The sequence below is a fragment of the Lytechinus pictus genome, chromosome 5, assembly GCF_037042905.1.
Source record: "Lytechinus pictus isolate F3 Inbred chromosome 5, Lp3.0, whole genome shotgun sequence".
NCBI classification, from domain to species: domain Eukaryota; kingdom Metazoa; phylum Echinodermata; class Echinoidea; order Temnopleuroida; family Toxopneustidae; genus Lytechinus; species Lytechinus pictus.
The window spans coordinates 15,749,205-15,774,700 of NC_087249.1; the positions used below are offsets into that span (position 1 = coordinate 15,749,205).

Sequence of the window (25,496 nt, forward strand, 5' to 3'; positions counted from 1 at the left end):
TAATGGAAACAGATTGCCTGTTGAAAGCAAATAGAAAGATTGCTCCTGGTAGAGCTTTCAGTTTTTTGTAGGGGGCTTCACATATTTGCAATCTAGGGTTACAAACAAGGGGCTAGTCCTAAAGTTAAAAAAAAATAGTGATCCCACCCTCCTGGGAAGATTGATCCATAAAGAAATTTCTGGTATGTGGAGCGAGTTCCCTAATTCCTTCAATACGTTTATATTAACAAGTGGCAAGTGCGCGTACACACACACACACACAAACACACACCATCACACTGACACACCCTCACACGGACATATATACATATATATATATATATATTCATATTTTTTTTATATATAACTTCGAGGGAATTGAAAAAAAAAATGGTTGGAATTTATGAGGGCTCCAGCCCACAAAAGCCCTCCCCCTCTCCATCTGTACGCCAGTGTTGATAACAAAAGAGAGTCAGATTAACAGCTATAGAAACAAGTGACCAAGCGAGAAAATTTCTTGGGTATTGAAAGTTATTTTGCATTATACACCACTTAAAAAGCCTATACAGTGCGAATTATATTTCTGTTTCACAATGCTCTTTTTCGCGTATTATCTTACTTCAAAACAAAACAAAGTGGGGTTAATGGGGAAGAAGGCTGTAGCCCCCTTAACCCTATCTAGCCCGAGGAGGAGGGGGGAGCTTAATAAGCCCCCCCCCCCCCCCTTGACATTTTTCGCTAAACGTCTGTAATGGGCTAATAAAAGTAAAGCACTAACCATTTGTTTTTGTTTACAAATTGAAAGAAGGGAAACTCCCCTTCACACACCCGAAATTTGATTTAAGAGCAATCTTCCAATCAATCTTTATCAGAAAGAAAAGTCATTCTAGATTACTCTTCAATATACGAAAAAACATAGAGTATATAGGGGTGTGGGCTACTAAAACTAAAGCACTAGCCCGTTGTTTTTATTTACAAATTGAAAGAAGGGAAACCCCCCTACACACACCCAAAATATATTTCAGGAGCAATCTTCCAATTGTATTTTATAAAGAGGACTTTTAGTTGAAATTTACACCTCAATATACGAAAAAACATAGAGTATATAGGGGTGTGGGCTACTAAAACTAAAGCACTAGCCCGTTGTTTTTATTTACAAATTGAAAGAAGGGAAACCCCCCTACACACACCCAAAATATATTTCAGGAGCAATCTTCCAATTGTATTTTATAAAGAGGACTTTTAGTTGAAATTAGTACTCCTCAATATACGAAAAAACATAGAGTATATAGGGGTGTGGGCTACTAAAACTAAAGCACTAGCCCGTTGTTTTTATTTACAAATTGAAAGAAGGGAACCCCCCCCGACACACACCCAAAATATATTTCAGGAGCAATCTTCCAATTGTATTTTAGAAAGAGGACTTTTAGTTGAAATTTACTCCTCAATATACGAAAAAACATAGAGTATATAGGGGTGTGGGCTACTAAAACTAAAGCACTAGCCCGTTGTTTTTATTTACAAATTGAAAGAAGGGAAACCCCCCTACACACACCCAAAATATATTTCAGGAGCAATCTTCCAATTGTATTTTATAAAGAGGACTTTTAGTTGAAATTAGTACTCCTCAATATACGAAAAAACATAGAGTATATAGGGGTGTGGGCTACTAAAACTAAAGCACTAGCCCGTTGTTTTTATTTACAAATTGAAAGAAGGGAACCCCCCCGACACACACCCAAAATATATTTCAGGAGCAATCTTCCAATTGTATTTTAGAAAGAGGACTTTTAGTTGAAATTTACTCCTCAATATACGAAAAAACATAGAGTATATAGGGGTGTGGGCTACTAAAACTAAAGCACTAGCCCGTTGTTTTTATTTACAAATTGAAAGAAGGGAAACCCCCCTACACACACCCAAAATATATTTCAGGAGCAATCTTCCAATTGTATTTTATAAAGAGGACTTTTAGTTGAAATTAGTACTCCTCAATATACGAAAAAACATAGAGTATATAGGGGTGTGGGCTACTAAAACTAAAGCACTAGCCCGTTGTTTTTATTTACAAATTGAAAGAAGGGAACCCCCCCGACACACACCCAAAATATATTTCAGGAGCAATCTTCCAATTGTATTTTAGAAAGAGGACTTTTAGTTGAAATTTACTCCTCAATATACGAAAAAACATAGAGTATATAGGGGTGTGGGCTACTAAAACTAAAGCACTAGCCCGTTGTTTTTATTTACAAATTGAAAGAAGGGAAACCCCCCTACACACACCCAAAATATATTTCAGGAGCAATCTTCCAATTGTATTTTATAAAGAGGACTTTTAGTTGAAATTAGTACTCCTCAATATACGAAAAAACATAGAGTATATAGGGGTGTGGGCTACTAAAACTAAAGCACTAGCCCGTTGTTTTTATTTACAAATTGAAAGAAGGGAACCCCCCCGACACACACCCAAAATATATTTCAGGAGCAATCTTCCAATTGTATTTTAGAAAGAGGACTTTTAGTTGAAATTTACTCCTCAATATACGAAAAAACATAGAGTATATAGGGGTGTGGGCTACTAAAACTAAAGCACTAGCCCGTTGTTTTTATTTACAAATTGAAAGAAGGGAAACCCCCCTACACACACCCAAAATATATTTCAGGAGCAATCTTCCAATTGTATTTTATAAAGAGGACTTTTAGTTGAAATTAGTACTCCTCAATATACGAAAAAACATAGAGTATATAGGGGTGTGGGCTACTAAAACTAAAGCACTAGCCCGTTGTTTTTATTTACAAATTGAAAGAAGGGAACCCCCCCGACACACACCCAAAATATATTTCAGGAGCAATCTTCCAATTGTATTTTAGAAAGAGGACTTTTAGTTGAAATTTACTCCTCAATATACGAAAAAACATAGAGTATATAGGGGTGTGGGCTACTAAAACTAAAGCACTAGCCCGTTGTTTTTATTTACAAATTGAAAGAAGGGAAACCCCCCTACACACACCCAAAATATATTTCAGGAGCAATCTTCCAATTGTATTTTATAAAGAGGACTTTTAGTTGAAATTTACTCCTCAATATACGAAAAAACATAGAGTATATAGGGGTGTGGGCTACTAAAACTAAAGCACTAGCCCGTTGTTTTTATTTACAAATTGAAAGAAGGGAAACCCCCCTACACACACCCAAAATATATTTCAGGAGCAATCTTCCAATTGTATTTTATAAAGAGGACTTTTAGTTGAAATTAGTACTCCTCAATATACGAAAAAACATAGAGTATATAGGGGTGTGGGCTACTAAAACTAAAGCACTAGCCCGTTGTTTTTATTTACAAATTGAAAGAAGGGAACCCCCCCGACACACACCCAAAATATATTTCAGGAGCAATCTTCCAATTGTATTTTAGAAAGAGGACTTTTAGTTGAAATTTACTCCTCAATATACGAAAAAACATAGAGTATATAGGGGTGTGGGCTACTAAAACTAAAGCACTAGCCCGTTGTTTTTATTTACAAATTGAAAGAAGGGAAACCCCCCTACACACACCCAAAATATATTTCAGGAGCAATCTTCCAATTGTATTTTATAAAGAGGACTTTTAGTTGAAATTAGTACTCCTCAATATACGAAAAAACATAGAGTATATAGGGGTGTGGGCTACTAAAACTAAAGCACTAGCCCGTTGTTTTTATTTACAAATTGAAAGAAGGGAACCCCCCCCGACACACACCCAAAATATATTTCAGGAGCAATCTTCCAATTGTATTTTAGAAAGAGGACTTTTAGTTGAAATTTACTCCTCAATATACGAAAAAACATAGAGTATATAGGGGTGTGGGCTACTAAAACTAAAGCACTAGCCCGTTGTTTTTATTTACAAATTGAAAGAAGGGAAACCCCCCTACACACACCCAAAATATATTTCAGGAGCAATCTTCCAATTGTATTTTATAAAGAGGACTTTTAGTTGAAATTAGTACTCCTCAATATACGAAAAAACATAGAGTATATAGGGGTGTGGGCTACTAAAACTAAAGCACTAGCCCGTTGTTTTTATTTACAAATTGAAAGAAGGGAACCCCCCCGACACACACCCAAAATATATTTCAGGAGCAATCTTCCAATTGTATTTTAGAAAGAGGACTTTTAGTTGAAATTTACTCCTCAATATACGAAAAAACATAGAGTATATAGGGGTGTGGGCTACTAAAACTAAAGCACTAGCCCGTTGTTTTTATTTACAAATTGAAAGAAGGGAAACCCCCCTACACACACCCAAAATATATTTCAGGAGCAATCTTCCAATTGTATTTTATAAAGAGGACTTTTAGTTGAAATTAGTACTCCTCAATATACGAAAAAACATAGAGTATATAGGGGTGTGGGCTACTAAAACTAAAGCACTAGCCCGTTGTTTTTATTTACAAATTGAAAGAAGGGAACCCCCCCGACACACACCCAAAATATATTTCAGGAGCAATCTTCCAATTGTATTTTAGAAAGAGGACTTTTAGTTGAAATTTACTCCTCAATATACGAAAAAACATAGAGTATATAGGGGTGTGGGCTACTAAAACTAAAGCACTAGCCCGTTGTTTTTATTTACAAATTGAAAGAAGGGAAACCCCCCTACACACACCCAAAATATATTTCAGGAGCAATCTTCCAATTGTATTTTATAAAGAGGACTTTTAGTTGAAATTAGTACTCCTCAATATACGAAAAAACATAGAGTATATAGGGGTGTGGGCTACTAAAACTAAAGCACTAGCCCGTTGTTTTTATTTACAAATTGAAAGAAGGGAACCCCCCCGACACACACCCAAAATATATTTCAGGAGCAATCTTCCAATTGTATTTTAGAAAGAGGACTTTTAGTTGAAATTTACTCCTCAATATACGAAAAAACATAGAGTATATAGGGGTGTGGGCTACTAAAACTAAAGCACTAGCCCGTTGTTTTTATTTACAAATTGAAAGAAGGGAAACCCCCCTACACACACCCAAAATATATTTCAGGAGCAATCTTCCAATTGTATTTTATAAAGAGGACTTTTAGTTGAAATTAGTACTCCTCAATATACGAAAAAACATAGAGTATATAGGGGTGTGGGCTACTAAAACTAAAGCACTAGCCCGTTGTTTTTATTTACAAATTGAAAGAAGGGAACCCCCCCCGACACACACCCAAAATATATTTCAGGAGCAATCTTCCAATTGTATTTTAGAAAGAGGACTTTTAGTTGAAATTTACTCCTCAATATACGAAAAAACATAGAGTATATAGGGGTGTGGGCTACTAAAACTAAAGCACTAGCCCGTTGTTTTTATTTACAAATTGAAAGAAGGGAAACCCCCCTACACACACCCAAAATATATTTCAGGAGCAATCTTCCAATTGTATTTTATAAAGAGGACTTTTAGTTGAAATTAGTACTCCTCAATATACGAAAAAACATAGAGTATATAGGGGTGTGGGCTACTAAAACTAAAGCACTAGCCCGTTGTTTTTATTTACAAATTGAAAGAAGGGAACCCCCCCGACACACACCCAAAATATATTTCAGGAGCAATCTTCCAATTGTATTTTAGAAAGAGGACTTTTAGTTGAAATTTACTCCTCAATATACGAAAAAACATAGAGTATATAGGGGTGTGGGCTACTAAAACTAAAGCACTAGCCCGTTGTTTTTATTTACAAATTGAAAGAAGGGAAACCCCCCTACACACACCCAAAATATATTTCAGGAGCAATCTTCCAATTGTATTTTATAAAGAGGACTTTTAGTTGAAATTAGTACTCCTCAATATACGAAAAAACATAGAGTATATAGGGGTGTGGGCTACTAAAACTAAAGCACTAGCCCGTTGTTTTTATTTACAAATTGAAAGAAGGGAACCCCCCCGACACACACCCAAAATATATTTCAGGAGCAATCTTCCAATTGTATTTTAGAAAGAGGACTTTTAGTTGAAATTTACTCCTCAATATACGAAAAAACATAGAGTATATAGGGGTGTGGGCTACTAAAACTAAAGCACTAGCCCGTTGTTTTTATTTACAAATTGAAAGAAGGGAAACCCCCCTACACACACCCAAAATATATTTCAGGAGCAATCTTCCAATTGTATTTTATAAAGAGGACTTTTAGTTGAAATTAGTACTCCTCAATATACGAAAAAACATAGAGTATATAGGGGTGTGGGCTACTAAAACTAAAGCACTAGCCCGTTGTTTTTATTTACAAATTGAAAGAAGGGAACCCCCCCGACACACACCCAAAATATATTTCAGGAGCAATCTTCCAATTGTATTTTAGAAAGAGGACTTTTAGTTGAAATTTACTCCTCAATATACGAAAAAACATAGAGTATATAGGGGTGTGGGCTACTAAAACTAAAGCACTAGCCCGTTGTTTTTATTTACAAATTGAAAGAAGGGAAACCCCCCTACACACACCCAAAATATATTTCAGGAGCAATCTTCCAATTGTATTTTATAAAGAGGACTTTTAGTTGAAATTAGTACTCCTCAATATACGAAAAAACATAGAGTATATAGGGGTGTGGGCTACTAAAACTAAAGCACTAGCCCGTTGTTTTTATTTACAAATTGAAAGAAGGGAACCCCCCCGACACACACCCAAAATATATTTCAGGAGCAATCTTCCAATTGTATTTTAGAAAGAGGACTTTTAGTTGAAATTTACTCCTCAATATACGAAAAAACATAGAGTATATAGGGGTGTGGGCTACTAAAACTAAAGCACTAGCCCGTTGTTTTTATTTACAAATTGAAAGAAGGGAAACCCCCCTACACACACCCAAAATATATTTCAGGAGCAATCTTCCAATTGTATTTTATAAAGAGGACTTTTAGTTGAAATTAGTACTCCTCAATATACGAAAAAACATAGAGTATATAGGGGTGTGGGCTACTAAAACTAAAGCACTAGCCCGTTGTTTTTATTTACAAATTGAAAGAAGGGAACCCCCCCGACACACACCCAAAATATATTTCAGGAGCAATCTTCCAATTGTATTTTAGAAAGAGGACTTTTAGTTGAAATTTACTCCTCAATATACGAAAAAACATAGAGTATATAGGGGTGTGGGCTACTAAAACTAAAGCACTAGCCCGTTGTTTTTATTTACAAATTGAAAGAAGGGAAACCCCCCTACACACACCCAAAATATATTTCAGGAGCAATCTTCCAATTGTATTTTATAAAGAGGACTTTTAGTTGAAATTAGTACTCCTCAATATACGAAAAAACATAGAGTATATAGGGGTGTGGGCTACTAAAACTAAAGCACTAGCCCGTTGTTTTTATTTACAAATTGAAAGAAGGGAACCCCCCCGACACACACCCAAAATATATTTCAGGAGCAATCTTCCAATTGTATTTTAGAAAGAGGACTTTTAGTTGAAATTTACTCCTCAATATACGAAAAAACATAGAGTATATAGGGGTGTGGGCTACTAAAACTAAAGCACTAGCCCGTTGTTTTTATTTACAAATTGAAAGAAGGGAAACCCCCCTACACACACCCAAAATATATTTCAGGAGCAATCTTCCAATTGTATTTTATAAAGAGGACTTTTAGTTGAAATTAGTACTCCTCAATATACGAAAAAACATAGAGTATATAGGGGTGTGGGCTACTAAAACTAAAGCACTAGCCCGTTGTTTTTATTTACAAATTGAAAGAAGGGAACCCCCCCGACACACACCCAAAATATATTTCAGGAGCAATCTTCCAATTGTATTTTAGAAAGAGGACTTTTAGTTGAAATTTACTCCTCAATATACGAAAAAACATAGAGTATATAGGGGTGTGGGCTACTAAAACTAAAGCACTAGCCCGTTGTTTTTATTTACAAATTGAAAGAAGGGAAACCCCCCTACACACACCCAAAATATATTTCAGGAGCAATCTTCCAATTGTATTTTATAAAGAGGACTTTTAGTTGAAATTAGTACTCCTCAATATACGAAAAAACATAGAGTATATAGGGGTGTGGGCTACTAAAACTAAAGCACTAGCCCGTTGTTTTTATTTACAAATTGAAAGAAGGGAACCCCCCCGACACACACCCAAAATATATTTCAGGAGCAATCTTCCAATTGTATTTTAGAAAGAGGACTTTTAGTTGAAATTTACTCCTCAATATACGAAAAAACATAGAGTATATAGGGGTGTGGGCTACTAAAACTAAAGCACTAGCCCGTTGTTTTTATTTACAAATTGAAAGAAGGGAAACCCCCCTACACACACCCAAAATATATTTCAGGAGCAATCTTCCAATTGTATTTTATAAAGAGGACTTTTAGTTGAAATTAGTACTCCTCAATATACGAAAAAACATAGAGTATATAGGGGTGTGGGCTACTAAAACTAAAGCACTAGCCCGTTGTTTTTATTTACAAATTGAAAGAAGGGAACCCCCCCGACACACACCCAAAATATATTTCAGGAGCAATCTTCCAATTGTATTTTAGAAAGAGGACTTTTAGTTGAAATTAGTACTCCTCAATATACGAAAAAACATAGAGTATATAGGGGTGTGGGCTACTAAAACTAAAGCACTAGCCCGTTGTTTTTATTTACAAATTGAAAGAAGGGAACCCCCCCGACACACACCCAAAATATATTTCAGGAGCAATCTTCCAATTGTATTTTAGAAAGAGGACTTTTAGTTGAAATTTACTCCTCAATATACGAAAAAACATAGAGTATATAGGGGTGTGGGCTACTAAAACTAAAGCACTAGCCCGTTGTTTTTATTTACAAATTGAAAGAAGGGAAACCCCCCTACACACACCCAAAATATATTTCAGGAGCAATCTTCCAATTGTATTTTATAAAGAGGACTTTTAGTTGAAATTAGTACTCCTCAATATACGAAAAAACATAGAGTATATAGGGGTGTGGGCTACTAAAACTAAAGCACTAGCCCGTTGTTTTTATTTACAAATTGAAAGAAGGGAACCCCCCCGACACACACCCAAAATATATTTCAGGAGCAATCTTCCAATTGTATTTTAGAAAGAGGACTTTTAGTTGAAATTTACTCCTCAATATACGAAAAAACATAGAGTATATAGGGGTGTGGGCTACTAAAACTAAAGCACTAGCCCGTTGTTTTTATTTACAAATTGAAAGAAGGGAACCCCCCCCGACACACACCCAAAATATATTTCAGGAGCAATCTTCCAATTGTATTTTAGAAAGAGGACTTTTAGTTGAAATTTACTCCTCAATATACGAAAAAACATAGAGTATATAGGGGTGTGGGCTACTAAAACTAAAGCACTAGCCCGTTGTTTTTATTTACAAATTGAAAGAAGGGAAACCCCCCTACACACACCCAAAATATATTTCAGGAGCAATCTTCCAATTGTATTTTATAAAGAGGACTTTTAGTTGAAATTAGTACTCCTCAATATACGAAAAAACATAGAGTATATAGGGGTGTGGGCTACTAAAACTAAAGCACTAGCCCGTTGTTTTTATTTACAAATTGAAAGAAGGGAACCCCCCCGACACACACCCAAAATATATTTCAGGAGCAATCTTCCAATTGTATTTTAGAAAGAGGACTTTTAGTTGAAATTTACTCCTCAATATACGAAAAAACATAGAGTATATAGGGGTGTGGGCTACTAAAACTAAAGCACTAGCCCGTTGTTTTTATTTACAAATTGAAAGAAGGGAAACCCCCCTACACACACCCAAAATATATTTCAGGAGCAATCTTCCAATTGTATTTTATAAAGAGGACTTTTAGTTGAAATTAGTACTCCTCAATATACGAAAAAACATAGAGTATATAGGGGTGTGGGCTACTAAAACTAAAGCACTAGCCCGTTGTTTTTATTTACAAATTGAAAGAAGGGAACCCCCCCCGACACACACCCAAAATATATTTCAGGAGCAATCTTCCAATTGTATTTTAGAAAGAGGACTTTTAGTTGAAATTTACTCCTCAATATACGAAAAAACATAGAGTATATAGGGGTGTGGGCTACTAAAACTAAAGCACTAGCCCGTTGTTTTTATTTACAAATTGAAAGAAGGGAAACCCCCCTACACACACCCAAAATATATTTCAGGAGCAATCTTCCAATTGTATTTTATAAAGAGGACTTTTAGTTGAAATTAGTACTCCTCAATATACGAAAAAACATAGAGTATATAGGGGTGTGGGCTACTAAAACTAAAGCACTAGCCCGTTGTTTTTATTTACAAATTGAAAGAAGGGAACCCCCCCGACACACACCCAAAATATATTTCAGGAGCAATCTTCCAATTGTATTTTAGAAAGAGGACTTTTAGTTGAAATTTACTCCTCAATATACGAAAAAACATAGAGTATATAGGGGTGTGGGCTACTAAAACTAAAGCACTAGCCCGTTGTTTTTATTTACAAATTGAAAGAAGGGAAACCCCCCTACACACACCCAAAATATATTTCAGGAGCAATCTTCCAATTGTATTTTATAAAGAGGACTTTTAGTTGAAATTAGTACTCCTCAATATACGAAAAAACATAGAGTATATAGGGGTGTGGGCTACTAAAACTAAAGCACTAGCCCGTTGTTTTTATTTACAAATTGAAAGAAGGGAACCCCCCCGACACACACCCAAAATATATTTCAGGAGCAATCTTCCAATTGTATTTTAGAAAGAGGACTTTTAGTTGAAATTTACTCCTCAATATACGAAAAAACATAGAGTATATAGGGGTGTGGGCTACTAAAACTAAAGCACTAGCCCGTTGTTTTTATTTACAAATTGAAAGAAGGGAAACCCCCCTACACACACCCAAAATATATTTCAGGAGCAATCTTCCAATTGTATTTTATAAAGAGGACTTTTAGTTGAAATTAGTACTCCTCAATATACGAAAAAACATAGAGTATATAGGGGTGTGGGCTACTAAAACTAAAGCACTAGCCCGTTGTTTTTATTTACAAATTGAAAGAAGGGAACCCCCCCGACACACACCCAAAATATATTTCAGGAGCAATCTTCCAATTGTATTTTAGAAAGAGGACTTTTAGTTGAAATTTACTCCTCAATATACGAAAAAACATAGAGTATATAGGGGTGTGGGCTACTAAAACTAAAGCACTAGCCCGTTGTTTTTATTTACAAATTGAAAGAAGGGAAACCCCCCTACACACACCCAAAATATATTTCAGGAGCAATCTTCCAATTGTATTTTATAAAGAGGACTTTTAGTTGAAATTAGTACTCCTCAATATACGAAAAAACATAGAGTATATAGGGGTGTGGGCTACTAAAACTAAAGCACTAGCCCGTTGTTTTTATTTACAAATTGAAAGAAGGGAACCCCCCCGACACACACCCAAAATATATTTCAGGAGCAATCTTCCAATTGTATTTTAGAAAGAGGACTTTTAGTTGAAATTTACTCCTCAATATACGAAAAAACATAGAGTATATAGGGGTGTGGGCTACTAAAACTAAAGCACTAGCCCGTTGTTTTTATTTACAAATTGAAAGAAGGGAAACCCCCCTACACACACCCAAAATATATTTCAGGAGCAATCTTCCAATTGTATTTTATAAAGAGGACTTTTAGTTGAAATTAGTACTCCTCAATATACGAAAAAACATAGAGTATATAGGGGTGTGGGCTACTAAAACTAAAGCACTAGCCCGTTGTTTTTATTTACAAATTGAAAGAAGGGAACCCCCCCGACACACACCCAAAATATATTTCAGGAGCAATCTTCCAATTGTATTTTAGAAAGAGGACTTTTAGTTGAAATTTACTCCTCAATATACGAAAAAACATAGAGTATATAGGGGTGTGGGCTACTAAAACTAAAGCACTAGCCCGTTGTTTTTATTTACAAATTGAAAGAAGGGAAACCCCCCTACACACACCCAAAATATATTTCAGGAGCAATCTTCCAATTGTATTTTATAAAGAGGACTTTTAGTTGAAATTAGTACTCCTCAATATACGAAAAAACATAGAGTATATAGGGGTGTGGGCTACTAAAACTAAAGCACTAGCCCGTTGTTTTTATTTACAAATTGAAAGAAGGGAACCCCCCCGACACACACCCAAAATATATTTCAGGAGCAATCTTCCAATTGTATTTTAGAAAGAGGACTTTTAGTTGAAATTTACTCCTCAATATACGAAAAAACATAGAGTATATAGGGGTGTGGGCTACTAAAACTAAAGCACTAGCCCGTTGTTTTTATTTACAAATTGAAAGAAGGGAAACCCCCCTACACACACCCAAAATATATTTCAGGAGCAATCTTCCAATTGTATTTTATAAAGAGGACTTTTAGTTGAAATTAGTACTCCTCAATATACGAAAAAACATAGAGTATATAGGGGTGTGGGCTACTAAAACTAAAGCACTAGCCCGTTGTTTTTATTTACAAATTGAAAGAAGGGAACCCCCCCGACACACACCCAAAATATATTTCAGGAGCAATCTTCCAATTGTATTTTAGAAAGAGGACTTTTAGTTGAAATTTACTCCTCAATATACGAAAAAACATAGAGTATATAGGGGTGTGGGCTACTAAAACTAAAGCACTAGCCCGTTGTTTTTATTTACAAATTGAAAGAAGGGAAACCCCCCTACACACACCCAAAATATATTTCAGGAGCAATCTTCCAATTGTATTTTATAAAGAGGACTTTTAGTTGAAATTAGTACTCCTCAATATACGAAAAAACATAGAGTATATAGGGGTGTGGGCTACTAAAACTAAAGCACTAGCCCGTTGTTTTTATTTACAAATTGAAAGAAGGGAACCCCCCCGACACACACCCAAAATATATTTCAGGAGCAATCTTCCAATTGTATTTTAGAAAGAGGACTTTTAGTTGAAATTTACTCCTCAATATACGAAAAAACATAGAGTATATAGGGGTGTGGGCTACTAAAACTAAAGCACTAGCCCGTTGTTTTTATTTACAAATTGAAAGAAGGGAAACCCCCCTACACACACCCAAAATATATTTCAGGAGCAATCTTCCAATTGTATTTTATAAAGAGGACTTTTAGTTGAAATTAGTACTCCTCAATATACGAAAAAACATAGAGTATATAGGGGTGTGGGCTACTAAAACTAAAGCACTAGCCCGTTGTTTTTATTTACAAATTGAAAGAAGGGAACCCCCCCGACACACACCCAAAATATATTTCAGGAGCAATCTTCCAATTGTATTTTAGAAAGAGGACTTTTAGTTGAAATTTACTCCTCAATATACGAAAAAACATAGAGTATATAGGGGTGTGGGCTACTAAAACTAAAGCACTAGCCCGTTGTTTTTATTTACAAATTGAAAGAAGGGAAACCCCCCTACACACACCCAAAATATATTTCAGGAGCAATCTTCCAATTGTATTTTATAAAGAGGACTTTTAGTTGAAATTAGTACTCCTCAATATACGAAAAAACATAGAGTATATAGGGGTGTGGGCTACTAAAACTAAAGCACTAGCCCGTTGTTTTTATTTACAAATTGAAAGAAGGGAACCCCCCCCGACACACACCCAAAATATATTTCAGGAGCAATCTTCCAATTGTATTTTAGAAAGAGGACTTTTAGTTGAAATTTACTCCTCAATATACGAAAAAACATAGAGTATATAGGGGTGTGGGCTACTAAAACTAAAGCACTAGCCCGTTGTTTTTATTTACAAATTGAAAGAAGGGAAACCCCCCTACACACACCCAAAATATATTTCAGGAGCAATCTTCCAATTGTATTTTATAAAGAGGACTTTTAGTTGAAATTAGTACTCCTCAATATACGAAAAAACATAGAGTATATAGGGGTGTGGGCTACTAAAACTAAAGCACTAGCCCGTTGTTTTTATTTACAAATTGAAAGAAGGGAACCCCCCCGACACACACCCAAAATATATTTCAGGAGCAATCTTCCAATTGTATTTTAGAAAGAGGACTTTTAGTTGAAATTTACTCCTCAATATACGAAAAAACATAGAGTATATAGGGGTGTGGGCTACTAAAACTAAAGCACTAGCCCGTTGTTTTTATTTACAAATTGAAAGAAGGGAAACCCCCCTACACACACCCAAAATATATTTCAGGAGCAATCTTCCAATTGTATTTTATAAAGAGGACTTTTAGTTGAAATTAGTACTCCTCAATATACGAAAAAACATAGAGTATATAGGGGTGTGGGCTACTAAAACTAAAGCACTAGCCCGTTGTTTTTATTTACAAATTGAAAGAAGGGAACCCCCCCGACACACACCCAAAATATATTTCAGGAGCAATCTTCCAATTGTATTTTAGAAAGAGGACTTTTAGTTGAAATTTACTCCTCAATATACGAAAAAACATAGAGTATATAGGGGTGTGGGCTACTAAAACTAAAGCACTAGCCCGTTGTTTTTATTTACAAATTGAAAGAAGGGAAACCCCCCTACACACACCCAAAATATATTTCAGGAGCAATCTTCCAATTGTATTTTATAAAGAGGACTTTTAGTTGAAATTAGTACTCCTCAATATACGAAAAAACATAGAGTATATAGGGGTGTGGGCTACTAAAACTAAAGCACTAGCCCGTTGTTTTTATTTACAAATTGAAAGAAGGGAACCCCCCCGACACACACCCAAAATATATTTCAGGAGCAATCTTCCAATTGTATTTTAGAAAGAGGACTTTTAGTTGAAATTTACTCCTCAATATACGAAAAAACATAGAGTATATAGGGGTGTGGGCTACTAAAACTAAAGCACTAGCCCGTTGTTTTTATTTACAAATTGAAAGAAGGGAAACCCCCCTACACACACCCAAAATATATTTCAGGAGCAATCTTCCAATTGTATTTTATAAAGAGGACTTTTAGTTGAAATTAGTACTCCTCAATATACGAAAAAACATAGAGTATATAGGGGTGTGGGCTACTAAAACTAAAGCACTAGCCCGTTGTTTTTATTTACAAATTGAAAGAAGGGAACCCCCCCGACACACACCCAAAATATATTTCAGGAGCAATCTTCCAATTGTATTTTAGAAAGAGGACTTTTAGTTGAAATTTACTCCTCAATATACGAAAAAACATAGAGTATATAGGGGTGTGGGCTACTAAAACTAAAGCACTAGCCCGTTGTTTTTATTTACAAATTGAAAGAAGGGAAACCCCCCTACACACACCCAAAATATATTTCAGGAGCAATCTTCCAATTGTATTTTATAAAGAGGACTTTTAGTTGAAATTAGTACTCCTCAATATACGAAAAAACATAGAGTATATAGGGGTGTGGGCTACTAAAACTAAAGCACTAGCCCGTTGTTTTTATTTACAAATTGAAAGAAGGGAACCCCCCCGACACACACCCAAAATATATTTCAGGAGCAATCTTCCAATTGTATTTTAGAAAGAGGACTTTTAGTTGAAATTTACTCCTCAATATACGAAAAAACATAGAGTATATAGGGGTGTGGGCTACTAAAACTAAAGCACTAGCCCGTTGTTTTTATTTACAAATTGAAAGAAGGGAAACCCCCCTACACACACCCAAAATATATTTCAGGAGCAATCTTCCAATTGTATTTTATAAAGAGGACTTTTAGTTGAAATTAGTACTCCTCAATATACGAAAAAACATAGAGTATATAGGGGTGTGGGCTACTAAAACTAAAGCACTAGCCCGTTGTTTTTATTTACAAATTGAAAGAAGGGAACCCCCCCGACACACACCCAAAATATATTTCAGGAGCAATCTTCCAATTGTATTTTAGAAAGAGGACTTTTAGTTGAAATTTACTCCTCAATATACGAAAAAACATAGAGTATATAGGGGTGTGGGCTACTAAAACTAAAGCACTAGCCCGTTGTTTTTATTTACAAATTGAAAGAAGGGAAACCCCCCTACACACACCCAAAATATATTTCAGGAGCAATCTTCCAATTGTATTTTATAAAGAGGACTTTTAGTTGAAATTAGTACTCCTCAATATACGAAAAAACATAGAGTATATAGGGGTGTGGGCTACTAAAACTAAAGCACTAGCCCGTTGTTTTTATTTACAAATTGAAAGAAGGGAACCCCCCCGACACACACCCAAAATATATTTCAGGAGCAATCTTCCAATTGTATTTTAGAAAGAGGACTTTTAGTTGAAATTTACTCCTCAATATACGAAAAAACATAGAGTATATAGGGGTGTGGGCTACTAAAACTAAAGCACTAGCCCGTTGTTTTTATTTACAAATTGAAAGAAGGGAAACCCCCCTACACACACCCAAAATATATTTCAGGAGCAATCTTCCAATTGTATTTTATAAAGAGGACTTTTAGTTGAAATTAGTACTCCTCAATATACGAAAAAACATAGAGTATATAGGGGTGTGGGCTACTAAAACTAAAGCACTAGCCCGTTGTTTTTATTTACAAATTGAAAGAAGGGAACCCCCCCGACACACACCCAAAATATATTTCAGGAGCAATCTTCCAATTGTATTTTAGAAAGAGGACTTTTAGTTGAAATTTACTCCTCAATATACGAAAAAACATAGAGTATATAGGGGTGTGGGCTACTAAAACTAAAGCACTAGCCCGTTGTTTTTATTTACAAATTGAAAGAAGGGAAACCCCCCTACACACACCCAAAATATATTTCAGGAGCAATCTTCCAATTGTATTTTATAAAGAGGACTTTTAGTTGAAATTAGTACTCCTCAATATACGAAAAAACATAGAGTATATAGGGGTGTGGGCTACTAAAACTAAAGCACTAGCCCGTTGTTTTTATTTACAAATTGAAAGAAGGGAACCCCCCCGACACACACCCAAAATATATTTCAGGAGCAATCTTCCAATTGTATTTTAGAAAGAGGACTTTTAGTTGAAATTTACTCCTCAATATACGAAAAAACATAGAGTATATAGGGGTGTGGGCTACTAAAACTAAAGCACTAGCCCGTTGTTTTTATTTACAAATTGAAAGAAGGGAAACCCCCCTACACACACCCAAAATATATTTCAGGAGCAATCTTCCAATTGTATTTTATAAAGAGGACTTTTAGTTGAAATTAGTACTCCTCAATATACGAAAAAACATAGAGTATATAGGGGTGTGGGCTACTAAAACTAAAGCACTAGCCCGTTGTTTTTATTTACAAATTGAAAGAAGGGAACCCCCCCGACACACACCCAAAATATATTTCAGGAGCAATCTTCCAATTGTATTTTAGAAAGAGGACTTTTAGTTGAAATTTACTCCTCAATATACGAAAAAACATAGAGTATATAGGGGTGTGGGCTACTAAAACTAAAGCACTAGCCCGTTGTTTTTATTTACAAATTGAAAGAAGGGAAACCCCCCTACACACACCCAAAATATATTTCAGGAGCAATCTTCCAATTGTATTTTATAAAGAGGACTTTTAGTTGAAATTAGTACTCCTCAATATACGAAAAAACATAGAGTATATAGGGGTGTGGGCTACTAAAACTAAAGCACTAGCCCGTTGTTTTTATTTACAAATTGAAAGAAGGGAACCCCCCCGACACACACCCAAAATATATTTCAGGAGCAATCTTCCAATTGTATTTTAGAAAGAGGACTTTTAGTTGAAATTTACTCCTCAATATACGAAAAAACATAGAGTATATAGGGGTGTGGGCTACTAAAACTAAAGCACTAGCCCGTTGTTTTTATTTACAAATTGAAAGAAGGGAAACCCCCCTACACACACCCAAAATATATTTCAGGAGCAATCTTCCAATTGTATTTTATAAAGAGGACTTTTAGTTGAAATTAGTACTCCTCAATATACGAAAAAACATAGAGTATATAGGGGTGTGGGCTACTAAAACTAAAGCACTAGCCCGTTGTTTTTATTTACAAATTGAAAGAAGGGAACCCCCCCGACACACACCCAAAATATATTTCAGGAGCAATCTTCCAATTGTATTTTAGAAAGAGGACTTTTAGTTGAAATTTACTCCTCAATATACGAAAAAACATAGAGTATATAGGGGTGTGGGCTACTAAAACTAAAGCACTAGCCCGTTGTTTTTATTTACAAATTGAAAGAAGGGAAACCCCCCTACACACACCCAAAATATATTTCAGGAGCAATCTTCCAATTGTATTTTATAAAGAGGACTTTTAGTTGAAATTAGTACTCCTCAATATACGAAAAAACATAGAGTATATAGGGGTGTGGGCTACTAAAACTAAAGCACTAGCCCGTTGTTTTTATTTACAAATTGAAAGAAGGGAACCCCCCCGACACACACCCAAAATATATTTCAGGAGCAATCTTCCAATTGTATTTTAGAAAGAGGACTTTTAGTTGAAATTTACTCCTCAATATACGAAAAAACATAGAGTATATAGGGGTGTGGGCTACTAAAACTAAAGCACTAGCCCGTTGTTTTTATTTACAAATTGAAAGAAGGGAAACCCCCCTACACACACCCAAAATATATTTCAGGAGCAATCTTCCAATTGTATTTTATAAAGAGGACTTTTAGTTGAAATTAGTACTCCTCAATATACGAAAAAACATAGAGTATATAGGGGTGTGGGCTACTAAAACTAAAGCACTAGCCCGTTGTTTTTATTTACAAATTGAAAGAAGGGAACCCCCCCGACACACACCCAAAATATATTTCAGGAGCAATCTTCCAATTGTATTTTAGAAAGAGGACTTTTAGTTGAAATTTACTCCTCAATATACGAAAAAACATAGAGTATATAGGGGTGTGGGCTACTAAAACTAAAGCACTAGCCCGTTGTTTTTATTTACAAATTGAAAGAAGGGAAACCCCCCTACACACACCCAAAATATATTTCAGGAGCAATCTTCCAATTGTATTTTATAAAGAGGACTTTTAGTTGAAATTAGTACTCCTCAATATACGAAAAAACATAGAGTATATAGGGGTGTGGGCTACTAAAACTAAAGCACTAGCCCGTTGTTTTTATTTACAAATTGAAAGAAGGGAACCCCCCCGACACACACCCAAAATATATTTCAGGAGCAATCTTCCAATTGTATTTTAGAAAGAGGACTTTTAGTTGAAATTTACTCCTCAATATACGAAAAAACATAGAGTATATAGGGGTGTGGGCTACTAAAACTAAAGCACTAGCCCGTTGTTTTTATTTACAAATTGAAAGAAGGGAAACCCCCCTACACACACCCAAAATATATTTCAGGAGCAATCTTCCAATTGTATTTTATAAAGAGGACTTTTAGTTGAAATTAGTACTCCTCAATATACGAAAAAACATAGAGTATATAGGGGTGTGGGCTACTAAAACTAAAGCACTAGCCCGTTGTTTTTATTTACAAATTGAAAGAAGGGAACCCCCCCGACACACACCCAAAATATATTTCAGGAGCAATCTTCCAATTGTATTTTAGAAAGAGGACTTTTAGTTGAAATTTACTCCTCAATATACGAAAAAACATAGAGTATATAGGGGTGTGGGCTACTAAAACTAAAGCACTAGCCCGTTGTTTTTATTTACAAATTGAAAGAAGGGAAACCCCCCTACACACACCCAAAATATATTTCAGGAGCAATCTTCCAATTGTATTTTATAAAGAGGACTTTTAGTTGAAATTAGTACTCCTCAATATACGAAAAAACATAGAGTATATAGGGGTGTGGGCTACTAAAACTAAAGCACTAGCCCGTTGTTTTTATTTACAAATTGAAAGAAGGGAACCCCCCCGACACACACCCAAAATATATTTCAGGAGCAATCTTCCAATTGTATTTTAGAAAGAGGACTTTTAGTTGAAATTTACTCCTCAATATACGAAAAAACATAGAGTATATAGGGGTGTGGGCTACTAAAACTAAAGCACTAGCCCGTTGTTTTTATTTACAAATTGAAAGAAGGGAAACCCCCCTACACACACCCAAAATATATTTCAGGAGCAATCTTCCAATTGTATTTTATAAAGAGGACTTTTAGTTGAAATTAGTACTCCTCAATATACGAAAAAACATAGAGTATATAGGGGTGTGGGCTACTAAAACTAAAGCACTAGCCCGTTGTTTTTATTTACAAATTGAAAGAAGGGAACCCCCCCGACACACACCCAAAATATATTTCAGGAGCAATCTTCCAATTGTATTTTAGAAAGAGGACTTTTAGTTGAAATTTACTCCTCAATATACGAAAAAACATAGAGTATATAGGGGTGTGGGCTACTAAAACTAAAGCACTAGCCCGTTGTTTTTATTTACAAATTGAAAGAAGGGAAACCCCCCTACACACACCCAAAATATATTTCAGGAGCAATCTTCCAATTGTATTTTATAAAGAGGAGATTCATCACCTCAAACAGCAAAATAGCCCTAATCCTTCCGCCTGTCAAAATATAGTCCAAAATTGGTGATATTTCTTCCCAATTTGGGAAAAGGAAGTTCAGTAATTACCAAAAATAGAATCAGTGTTAGATGGAAAATCATATGCATACACTTTGTCAATCAGCCATATCAAAATTAAAAAAAAATAGCAATGGGTTGGCTCGAATGAATATCTATGGCCTGCCACTAGAGAACAGGCCCGTGTAGCACTGACCCCGTTTGTTTGATTTTGTACAAGAATGCACGCTTCTCTTCGTGCGCAAAATCCTGTATCTGATCTATCTAATATATCGCGATATTGTTGGCTGGAACTGTTGGCTGGCTTGCTGTTGGCTGGCTTATTGTTGGCTCACTTGACATAGGCTTGCATGCATGCAGTGAATTACATTACGTGGCCGTATTATCAATCCACTAGTAAGTTAGGTCTCAAGGCGTCAATTTTCTGAAACTCCTTTGAAACATGAGAAGTATACAATTGCAAGAATTTAAGGCAGGTAAGACAAGAGTGAATCATTTTCCAGTTTGCAAAATAGGGTCTTTTTTTCCTAAGACCTAACTCCTAAGTTTTGCTTGCAGCTAGCCTAGGCCCAAGCTTCGCCCTCGCCTCGGTCCCATATGCCCATTTTCATGGCATGTTCGCCAGTTTCTGACAAGCACCGGTAGGCGGTAACTCTGACCTCTGTGGACGATCATTTTGTCGAACACTTGTTATAATTTCAATCATATATTAAACGCGATATTTTTTTATTATTCCTGCATCAAACTTCCACCATTGATACGCAAATACCAACAAGAATAAAATTGAAAGATGTGATTTTTTGCCGAGATCAGTTTTCTTTCTGAAATTAATTCTGAGTCTGAACTTGGTCTTGAACACTCCTAGTACCAATGAGGTCCAACATTACATGTATGGACCTCATAGGCGACATCAGTAGTATTTTTGGTTAGAAATCTCTGAGAACAGGATATTTAGGCAATTATATCACAAGTACAAGCTATATTCCTTTCTCTTATTTAAATTATAATTTTATAGTGTAAATGCATCGTTAGCAACAACAAAAAATGAAAGAAATGAAGGGGAACTTACATTTTCACGGCTTTTTCCTGATTTTCTGGGCAGCTGCTCTTCTCTTCTGACTCGCGATCGAAGCTGATATGAAGATCACGTGATTCGCGTTCTCGTCAGCTGATCGGTTGGTTATTCTTTTCGTCAGACGTTAATAATATATATTTTATAATGCTAGCATTCATCGCTAATTTAGGTGAAAGAGATTGAAGTTAAACAGCGCCAGGTCGGAATCATAATTATTTTGGAAGAGTGTATTTATACACTCGATCTCATACCTGACGTAGACGGCGCTATTCAACAAATGCACAATCTTCAATATAAAAAATAAAACAGAAAGAACGCCTTGAACACAGGCCAAAATGCCTAACGATTTATCCGCGGCATTAACAACTATCGTAAAGGGCGCTCCATTTATCAATAAAGATGGACGCTAAGCTGTCTATGGCGACAAAATTTGCCGCAAATATTTACGAAGAATTGTGAGAAATGGTCTGAAAATGCAACAAAAGAACCGGTGAGTACCGAATAAACATTATTAAAGTTTTAAATAGATTATACATACCTTGTAATTGTAGATTTAGTTTTTAAGGTGATATTAGTGCTTAGTTCTAAGCTAGGGAGGCCCATACGCGCGTGAGTGGAGTCCCAGTTTATTAGCACGGGTAAGTATTGGGGTGTCGCCTAGAGTGGTCTTGAAGTTGAAGTTAAGTTAAAATAAATTCTTTGCCAAACTTGCGATAACACTTGCAGTGCACTAAACTAAAGACTTAAGACAAGTTATCACTCAGCTTCTGATCTCATCCCTCAAGTATTTTGGTCAGTTGAAAATGTTTGGTAGGCCTATTAAAGGTGTGTTTTTAATTTTTTTTTTTTTTGAGGGGGCAAGGGGAGCCGGGAGTTGGAAAATTCACGTCTTAGACTTATTTAGACTATTGCTGTTTTGACTTTGAGCAACTCGTTTTTTTTTTGTACAAATTGTAGAACATACCGTACCGTAATAAGATGTAATGTGTTTCGGGCGCTGATGGAGTTTTTCACTGGCCGACTTCGAGAGAATTTACCCACCTGTATTATTGTTAAAAAATGTCATACACTCACATTCCACAATCAATGTGCCCACCGCACGGTTTTCTGAATATTACAATTGGGAACGGCTGTTATTCAGTTGGATCTTGAAGTCGTTGTCGAATTTTCATTCAGATGTCACTTCGCTTGGTAATGTTTAGCTTCATCGTAGGTTTGATATAGACTGAAGTTAATGACCAAAAGATCTTCCTGTGGCAGCTGACCCCTTTGTTCACCACATGTTCGCATGATTTTTGGTCGCTAAATTCAATCCACAAATAAATTCCCGGTACAGCGAATCCAAGCGAAGCAATGTCTAAGAATTTGAATGATGCTGTCCAGATCGAAGCCCAAATACAGCCGTTCCCGACCGCGATATTAAAAAAAGTGGTGGGAGATTTACCTTGAAATGTGATCGAGAGACTTGTGAACAATACTAGTGAAATTTTAAAGTTGGCTGGTGCGAAACTGCATTCGCCAAATTTTGTATGCTATCATGAATTAAGTGTGTTTTGTACTTTAAGATTCTGGCTCTATTTTATTAATTTAAGAAAAATGATTGATCCTACCTCGTTTGTCTCATACCTCTCTCCTCAGATATTGGAATGGAAAATATAAAAATTACCTAATCCTACAAGATCTTGTTAAGAACATTAAGAACAACACAGATGTTCCTTCAAGCCTGTACTAGTTTTCTAACACATCAGTGATAATACATGTTAGTAGGTGATCAGCTTTCAAGATGATGGGTTCTACTAGCAATCTAGGGCGAGTCCACCATGAGAGGTATGTCATTTCATTGTCCAAGTTTGGTTTTCTTTTTTCTCTCTTTTTTTCAGTTTAGATTTTAAAGTACAATAAAGCTTTGCATATATATATTTTAAATATTCCTTCAATAATATGTTTGCCCTGTTTTACCTTGACTTTCTTACGTTTTTCTTTATAGGACTATAACTATGGCACATAAAAGTGAATAGAAAGGGCTTGACCGATTTTGGATGACTGAAATTTTATCCCTTGTAATGCACATGACGTACAGTGTACTGTATCATTTGTGCAGCAAAGATAATTGTTGGATTAAGGAATTGAATGATTATTGATTCATGTTGATGATTTAAAATGAAATGAATACAAATTACACTCCTTAATTGGTATGAAATATTGATATGGTGAAAAAGTAAAGAAGTAAAGATGAAAAAAAGAGGTGCAGTGAGAGCATAGTACATTTTTGGGTTTGTAATTTCAATTTTTTCTACAATCACTCTTAAAAAGATTGTCTGAAATCCTCAAAGTGTGTGTCTACTGGCTCATATTTATGAATAAATAACCCTGTCCTTTTCGTAATGCAGCCACTTTATTTCAGAAAATCTACCAGGGACAAAAATACATGAGGCCAGGGTTCTATTATAGTGGGGCTGTTCGGTGGCAAATGGCTCCCTAAAACCTTGGCAGGCTTCTTAGAAAATATTTTTTAAAAACCCCCGAATTTCTTACCAGAACTTTAATCCATGCTTTCGTCCATCTAAAAATCTCGAACAAGCCTTGAAAAATAGCGATGAGCAGTTTCAACTTGCCAAGCCGTGTCTTTTTTTCTGTACCACGTTTTTCAATTCACATGGTATGAAGAAAAAAAAGATGCAGTGCATCACCAGCACAGGAAACAGTCGCATGTATTTAGGGGTCCATTATTACCAACATGTGCAATTTTTGTTGCACACATTTCCCCTACAGATATCACAATTCTGTGATATAGTAATTTGAATTGCACAGGAGATAAATCCCAGAGTGTAGTAACCTCGCATCATGAGTTGTCATCTAGATTTTGGCTTTGTTTGTCAAAACAGAGCCTTTTAACATCCAAAATAACTTATCTTAGTTGTGGCTTATAACCAGAAAATTATTTGTGTTTTTTTTTCTAGGGGAGGGGGTACATATCAGACAATAAATCGGCAAACAAGACTCCATTCTATGCCACTTGGATTTGCTCATGCACGCATTGACGCTTGTGCTGTGGGCTAGCAATTCTGAGCTCTCTCTGTGCAAGAGCTCTAGACCATTCTCTCAGTAAAGGAGTGAACATTTCAGGTTTATTTTTTAAACCTGCCAATAAATTTTGATGGCAATTTCTTCATTGTGATGTATAGTTAAGTTATTACATTCTCACCGAATTTAGACCCCCCCCCATAGAGAAATGCAATATCCGTGGAGATCTATGTTTTCAAAGAACTTTATGAAAAATTAATTAGGGTACGTAGTAGTGTTACATAGCGTATGTGGTTATTATTAAAGCTATTGCACTGGAATAGATGGAGTAGAAATTAGATATTGAACTAATTTCTTTAACTTTAAGTCCAGCTGAAAGTCACACACCCACCCACACCCATGATAATGCCCTCAAGAGCCGAGGAAAATTAAATAAATTAAGAGCCTCTGATATTCACATATGTTTCAACGTAAGCTGTAATATTTTAATATAATGTAGAAATATTGGCTCCTGAGCTTTAAAAAAGTAGCCCCGGAAAGTTTTTTTCAATAATTATTATTATTATTTTTTTTTTTGGGGGGGGTCTAAGACCGCACTAGTCTTGCATATTAATTTTGTTTTCAATGATTTTTTTTTTTCTGGTGGAAAACAGCACTAGTCTGGCGTGTAATTTAGGATTTTATCCCCTTAATAGTTTTATCCTCTTTTGTGATAATGATCCTATTTTTTTTTCCAGACTGGCCCCATATATTATTCTCCTTGTGGTCACCAAGTGTCTTCAAGCTCTAGGAATCTTCATCTCATATGATGTACTCAAGCTGGTTCACCTTGTCATATTTGTATTCATTATTAGATCAGGGTAAGTTCAAATTATCTATTTTCTTTGGTGAACATAATTTTTTTTTTTTTTTGCATGATATTATCCACCATTCCACATTCATTCTACAGTTGATACAGTGTATGTGTGTTCCAGGTGCTGTAGACTGTACACTGGTTTATTCATA

The 25,496-nt window shown here is 35.6% G+C and overlaps 1 protein-coding gene across 2 annotated transcripts in view; it reads left to right on the top strand.

Annotated features, from left to right (window-relative positions):
• Nucleotides 1–20,579: 20,579 nt before the first annotated feature.
• The window catches only part of LOC129261744 (proton-coupled zinc antiporter SLC30A5-like), a 31,078-nt gene continuing 26,161 nt past the window's right edge, over nt 20,580–25,496 (top strand). Inside the window, exons 1-3 of one of the 2 annotated variants that reach the window (XM_064099886.1) lie at nt 20,580–20,868; nt 23,106–23,294; nt 25,229–25,351. In XM_064099886.1, coding sequence (XP_063955956.1) covers nt 23,251–23,294; nt 25,229–25,351 — 167 coding nt within the window. In that variant the 5' untranslated portion in view covers nt 20,580–20,868; nt 23,106–23,250. The remainder of the gene's footprint in view (nt 20,869–23,105; nt 23,295–25,228; nt 25,352–25,496) is intronic. The other variant, XM_064099887.1, reaches the window with a different exon arrangement.